Consider the following 7,569-nt stretch of genomic DNA (forward strand, 5'->3'; position numbering starts at 1 on the left):
GATATTCTCAATTAGTAAATATGCAACACTATTATGGTTCGTTATTTAAGTTATTCACTATTTTCATATTCCTATAGATTCATTTGCTAAAGAATTTTGAGAGTCAACATTGCTAATTAGCGAATTCAACACATAATTTGCATAGTAACTATTGGGCGTGTCCCGAGCGTTGAGCGTTAGACGTGTTTAGGGTACACAGTTGGGCGTTGAGCGTTAGACGGCAAATTCAATACATGATTTGCATAGTAACTATTGGGTGTTTTGATAGTGCTTCGCCCCGAAGCGAGCTAGTTCCAGAAAAGTCTTTTAAAATGTTGTCGTGTAGTGAAATGCCATTTTTTGTGTGCAACTAATGCAGATGTTTCTCTCCTAAGCATTTATAGACGTTTATAACTATAGTCTATTGTTCATTAAACGCAAGTTTGTCTAGTGTTAATTCTCTCAACATTGATTTCGTGTTTGAGTTGGAGGGACTCCCTCTAACCATTGATTCAAGTAATTTGCTGTCGAAAGAGCATTGGCTATAGCACCATTTACAAAGAAAGTATGTCTCTATGGATGATACTTGATTTCCAAATCAACCTGATTTTCATAAACCGACAAAGAAAACCTTGAATCATCAACAAGAAGAACCTGAGGTTGGCTTCTTTACTGCTATACGTTCTTGGGAAATTTATGATTATAACACATGATTAATGTGTAAGAGGAACAATTTCCCAAGTTGAGAACATAAACTATTTTGGTAAGAAGAAACAGGGTATTGAGAGGAGCAAGATTTTGGCACAGTGACATAACAACAATTTGGTGAACTGATGAAAAGCAGAAAAAAGCACAGCCCGGTGCACTAAGCTCCCATGCACGGGGTCCGAGGAAGGGCCGGACCATAAGGGTTTATTGTATGCAGTCTTACCCTGCATTTCTGCAAGAGAGTACTGTTTCCACGGCTCGAACCCGTGACCAAGATCATACACCTAAGACAACTTAAAATACTTGGTTCACAGTTAAACTCAACATTTTACGAAGTTAATAACCAATTAATGAACTATCTTACATTATTAAGAGCTTAATCATAGCATATTAAAACACTAATATTGTAAACCATGGTCCATGGTCCATGGATGTTATCTTGATCCACAAAGGTAAAGCTAGGAAAGCAAAATGCTCTGAGCAATTTATAACTACTTTCTCAAAACATAAAGACTATTGCTAAGTAAAATAGACATGTAGTAAGCATTAAACACAAATAACAACTTAGCCATAAACCAAAAGAAAGAAAAAACGATTCAACTGTTTCCCTCAGAAACCTTAAATGAATGGAAGGCCTCATAGTTTTCTTATAAAAAAAAAATAAACACACTAACTTAGAAGTTCATGATCTTCAAATTGTGTTAGGCTAATACTCATCCTCCTCCTCCTTATCCTCCTCCTCGTTGTCGTCATCATCACCATCGCCATTATCATCATCAGTAGCAGTAATAGCACCATCGTCATCATCATCTATTGGAGAAAAAGAGATCAGTATTGTTAATTCTACATGAAGAAAATGTGTAGATAAAGTTATGGTCTTTCTCAGTTTGTGTACAGTATTTTGCTTTAGCACACATTTTCCACAATGCAGCCTTGGCTAAGACGAGATCTCAGGTTCAATTCTTAATTTAGTGTGGGTTTATGTCCTACTATGTTGGTATTCACCCTACTAGTTTTCTAGAGGGTACCGTTGCACTAGTGCAATATAATATTGTAAGGCCCTCTCTGTTCAGTGACAAAAAGGAAAACAACACACATTATATTCATTTTTAGACAACTAAATAACAAAAGATGATTTTTCCATAGATAGTTTAGTTCATAAACATGCCTTATTCTTGACTCTTCCAACAAATATAATCTTTTTTCTTTTTGGTTCCACCAGGTGTCCAGTACCTGCTTTGGGCCCCCCACTAATCTGGATCGCACCACGTGAAGTCAATTAAAGCGCATACCAGAATTTTTTCCACTATCATGCTCGAATCTTATACCTCTAATTAAGGGTTCGAGGAATCCGCTCCACCCCACACCACTACTCTTGGTGGTAGCACATATAGTCATTTCAACCAACTTGTCTTGATCAAAGAATAGTTACCAGGAGGGCAGTTCCTACTTAAGTGTTTTCCTTCATAAAGATTAATTGGTTCTAATGAGTCATTTTTTAGCGTTAAAGAAATCTTCTTTTTTAAAGATAGAGTATGACTATCCAATATATTTTACCAGAATGCTATTCTAAATAAGTAAATTATAAAGTTCCATCTTCTAACTATTCCTAGTTAATTGTTTATATTGATAGAAACTATGTAGGTTTTCTTGCGTTCCTTTTTTTTGGGCTAAAATATTCATCTTTTCAATTGATAGTTCTTCTATTTCAAGAATTTTTGCAATAAATAAGATAATACCTAAAATACCAGAGCTTTAACCAAGGTGTCAAAACAAAAGAATAATTAGTAAAAGGCATGTTAGAGAAAGTGAAGAATTGATTTAACAGTGGTTTTAAGTGAGACTCTGAATGTATGTAACTGAATTTTTTCAGTAGTGTACCTGGATATAAATTGTTATTCTTTGCCTTGTCCATGAAGAGCTCAAAGCCATAATTCTGATAATCTTCAACTTGTGTTTTCCAGATATCCCTTGCTGATTTGTAAAGAGGTTCTTCGCAATCCTTTACCTCAATGGACTTTAGAGAACACATGTCTCCGAAACAAGAAGGGATCTCTTGAAGATATTTACAATCACACAAAACCAAGAGTTCAAGGTTAGGAAAGGCATCATTCGCAACAGTCCACTCTCTAAGGTAATCTATTTGCTTTAGTTTTAAGACTTTGAGTTGAGGGAAGTCGCCGTTGCTCACTTTCCATTCCCCAAATTTAAAGTTTACCCAATGTAGTTTGAGTACTTGAAGGTTCTGAAGCAAAGCAATTTCTGATGAGTGCTGAGGATGCAGGTAAAAGCCGATTAGTTTCAAGTTTTTGAGATTTGGCGCTGAGATACAAAAGGGGAGGGTGCCAAACATTGATGTGACGCATTTATGATGAATCTCCAGTGTTTCAATCCCTGTTGGAAAATTCAATACATAGTACTGAAAGTTCACAACACCAGTGACTTCGCAACTCAGTTTCCGAAGATTTGGTGTTTTTCTCAAAATAAATTCCAATTCTAGGACACAAGAAAAACATGGAATCGAAAGAGTTTTCAGATCATAAAGTTTCTTGGAGTTCTCAATTGATTCTTCTGCATTTTCTATGGTGAAGCTGCAATTGGTAATATGCATATGTCTCAATTTAACCATGTCCCAGAGTGAAATGGGTAGTGAAATGTGTGCCTGATAATTACCGCGTAATATTAGAGTTTCAAGGTTCCAACGGTTGGCTATGAACGATGAAATTGACGACACCCGAGTTCGTGCAACAAAATACCTCAAGTAAACTAGATCAGTTGGCAAAGAATCAATTCTAGTGAACTCCAGAACCAACACTTTAAGAAACTTGAAACTGTGAAAATTGTGGGAGACACTGCCAAATGCAAGGCCATCATTGTGCAAAATTATAGAGCTAACGTGTGACAAACTAGAGCTCCATTCTCCAATAGGATAGCCGTCACCATAAATGGACATGCGACGAGCAAGTTGCTTGTGACAGTAGACAGGGGAAGAAGGATCAGCATTTTGATCCCTGCAAATACAGATATTAGTAAACTTATAAGATTAATTAGCAATATAACTTGACTAATTAATTAATTGAACCGAAAGTGTACTACTAATTGGCATATTACCGTTTTATGCATAGGAGAAGATTCTCTTCCTTTGCTCTCTCCTTGCAGAAATCATACAATAGGTCATGAATATGACATTCTTTGGTCTTACCTCGAGAACTCTTCTTAGTTCCCATCACTAGATTTCTTCCAATAAGATTCTCCAAATAACCTTCTGCGATGTCCTCCAAGCTCTTCCCCTCACAACTTTTTACAAATCCTTCGGAGATCCACAACCATGTTAACTTTGAAACATCAATCTCCTTGTCCTCTAAAAATGCTCCAAAGTAAAGAAAGCAAGACCTTAAATGATAGGGTAAACTCTGATAACTTCGTTCTATAATGGCCCTCGAGTCTTTGTGAATGTGAGGACCTAAATTGTTGGCCAATTGTTCCCAACATTCTTCTTTCTTCTCCATCTCAGCCAGAATACCAGCTACCAAAACAATCGAAAGAGGTAGCTGACCACACTTTTTTGCTATTTGTTGCCCAATTTTCTTTAGGAGAGGAGGGCAGAATTCTTCCCCAAACACTTTTTTCCTCAGTAACATCCAACTTTCATCATTGTTAAACATACGAAGCGGAAAGGGATCACTCTGAAATCTGGCGTAATTGGCAACCTCATGATTTCGGGTTGTTAGAATAATTCTACTTCCATAATTGGAATCTTGAAAACAACCTATTAGATCATCCCATGCACTGGCTTCCCACACATCGTCAACAAGGATAAGATATCTTTTGGAAAATAAAGTTCTGCGAAGCTGATCAGCTAATTCATCAGCTCGATTTTCGCTACATTCAGAATTCTCACCAGTAGCATCACGTAAAAGTGCCAGCAACAAGTCCTTACGTGAATACACTTGAGACACACAACATTGTGCACGAATGTCAAAGTGAGAAATGACTAACCTGTCAGAGTAGAGTCATAGGCCAAAGTCGTCTTGCCTAGACCCGGCATACCAACAATTGAGATAACATCTCGTTCTTTGGTGCCTTTTAGTAGTTGGTCTCTTAACTTTTCTATGACATCCTTGAAACCCACAATTTCTTCATTCATCCTTGGAGTCCTCCCCGAATTTGATAACGTATGATCTATGTCAGTGTTCATTGCATTGCCAATCATTTTCTTTTCCTGAATCTCTGCTACCTCTGTTCTGATAAGAGTAATCTCCTCCATGATATCCAAGAGCCAACGCTCGAGGCACCAGATAGGAGCTTCTTTGCTTATACAAGCATCAACTATGTATTCCACCTCATATGCTTTATCAATCAATTGTGTCGCACAACGTTGAATTTTGTTGAGGACATTATTTCGCTCTTTTGCAACAGCATTTAGAAAGGGTTGCAAGGCCTCAAGTTCCTTCTGAATTATTTGAAGTTGGTTCGTGACAGAAGCTAGTGAATCTGAATGGCGGTGTTGGAACTCCTTGAGGTTGTTTAAAAGGAAATCAACATAGCCTAGTCCATGAATCCTTGGCAAGTTAGATTGAAATGCCTTCCGAATGGTAAGGTAGATCATTGTGTTTATACGTTGAATGTTGCCTGACAAATCAAGAACTAGTGAAGGGTTCCCTTCTCCCAGTGCCTTGTCTTCCTTCTCCTCTTCATCTTCATATAACGAATAAACCAGAAGTCCAACATCAATAACCAGTGTCGATATCTTGAAGAAGAAACTGAAGATCTTGTATCGGCACACAGATGACATTGGCTCTCAAGAAGTTGAGCATCTCCTGAAAGATTGCCAAGTGATCCTTCAAAGCAACTATCCAACTGGAGTTACTATTAGTTGGTAGGTCTACCAAATTGTGTAGAATAGTTGCCGTAAAACTGCCTTCACTGTCAATTGCATGCTTACTTTGGATGTTGGGATACCATCCTGGTTGTATCGTCGACTTTAAAGATTGCAAGACATCAACATAGATCTTGCGGATGTATGGTTGAGCTGGCTTAATTTTCATTTGCAAGAAAAGCAAAACCATGATTTCACCTAGAGCCACATCTTGATCTTCGTAGCCATGGCCTGAAAAATACAACCAGGCAAGCATTGACGCGTGTCCGACCACAGTTAAAACATGAGTGAAGAAATTAAGATGTTGGCTCAGAGGCTCTATGAGTCTCTCTGAAACAAAGTAGACGAAATTTTGCAGAATGATCAATTCCCTGAGAACATGATCTGTATGTTTCTTGGTTTCAGGTACATCAAGAGTTAAATGGCGATCACCAAGTTTCATTAGATCACGAAGATCATCGATCACAGCATCAATAAACACTGTCACATATGTCGGAATAGCAATATCATCCTTGTTGGCTGAAGTTAGTGATAATGATATCCTAGGAAAGGAGTATTTGGCTCTAATTTCCATCTTTATCAACCAAATCTTGTATTGTACCATAAAGGTACAAAAATCAAAGTACTCGGCTAGGTGTAGTTCAGAAAAGTCAACTAGAGCATCTTCAAACAGAGCTTGGACTTTCTCAGTGACATCTAGCATGTCAGGTTCATCCGTTAAGCTCTGCAAGCTGAGAAAAATATCCAGGAATTTGAATTCCTGTTTAACGAACTTCATTGTTTCTACGGAAGTTTCAGAGAAGTATAAAATACTGTCAAGTTGTTGCAGACGTTCAAAAAGACGAGTCTTTGATGACAGATATTGGTTAGAAGACATCTCTCTGCCTATTTTCTCAAAATTGGTGACTAAAAGAAAATGTGATGAAGTTGAACTGCAAAGGGGAAGAAGGAGAGCAACTCTGATGTTTGATACTAAGCCTTTACATACTAAACAACATTTTATGCTACTTGGTGCTTAGGTTTTTCGTTCTCATTGGGTTCTCTTTGCTTAGAATTTTATATTCTGGAACTTTTACTTTCCAGCTATTGTATGACCACTACACAACTATTTTAGTTACTCAACTATGACCAGCCACTCCACAAATATTTTATAAGATGACCGTGGAAACCGTCTATTGTAGAAATGCATTGTGTACAATAAACTCTTGTGGTTCAATACCGAATCCCGCGCAGGAGCTGCTCTTACTAGTTGCTCAAGTGAAAGGCCACATATATAGGCTTTTTCAGTTGGCAAGTTTTTTCTAGTCATTGGCAACTACTATTGATACTTTGACAGAAGCTTGTCTTATTAATAACATCCTAATATGATACTCCATTATTGCCCACTTCACAAGATAAACAATTAATTTTTCACACTAAAAAGAAATTGATGATATAATTAATTACTACTTCAGCCTGTTCACTCACTGCTAGTGTAGCATATGAACTCAGCATACACACACTCTCTCTCTCTGGCTGCTAATAAAGCATACATGATAACTGACTTTTATTATTAAGAAAAGATCTAGAAAGAGGCAGCCTGCAGGGACCCTAGTCAGAAAGCTAGATTAATTATTTTATTAGATTATTTATTTATATACAAAGAAGGAACAAAAAGTTTACATCTGGAAATGTTTCTTTAACCAACTAAAGATTGCTACATGCCGAGAGTAGGCCACTAGAAATATAGTCAAGATTTTTAAAATTTGTAAATTTCAAGAGATAATATGTATGTTGTTAAAAATGCTTTCTTTTTAAATGCAAATATTTTAATATACTAACTGATGAGAGATGCTCCCTGCAAGGCAATAATTTAGTATTACTAGTACTAAATTATTTGAGAGACTCTTCAAGCACCATGTTAGGCTTTGCCCCATCTAGTAAGAAAAATAAAAGGTGAAACCATTCACTCACGAGTCAAAATCTAAATAACTTGCACCTTTTACTAGTACTCAGAAATATTT

The 7,569-nt window shown here is 37.0% G+C and overlaps 1 protein-coding gene across 1 annotated transcript; it reads right to left on the reverse strand.

Annotated features, from left to right (window-relative positions):
• Positions 1–1,207: 1,207 nt before the first annotated feature.
• LOC104231488 (putative late blight resistance protein homolog R1B-16) lies at positions 1,208–6,443 on the reverse strand. Its single transcript, XM_070158549.1, has 5 exons — positions 5,474–6,443; positions 4,738–5,385; positions 3,799–4,696; positions 2,569–3,698; positions 1,208–1,497 (listed from the first exon to the last, which is right to left on the reverse strand). The coding sequence occupies exons 1-5, from the start codon at positions 6,441–6,443 to the stop codon at positions 1,394–1,396; spliced, it is 3,750 nt and encodes a 1,249-aa protein (XP_070014650.1). The 3' UTR covers positions 1,208–1,393.
• Positions 6,444–7,569: the final 1,126 nt, after the last annotated feature.

This window comes from Nicotiana sylvestris, chromosome 10, assembly GCF_000393655.2.
Source record: "Nicotiana sylvestris chromosome 10, ASM39365v2, whole genome shotgun sequence".
In the NCBI taxonomy this organism is placed as follows: Eukaryota; Viridiplantae; Streptophyta; class Magnoliopsida; order Solanales; family Solanaceae; genus Nicotiana; species Nicotiana sylvestris.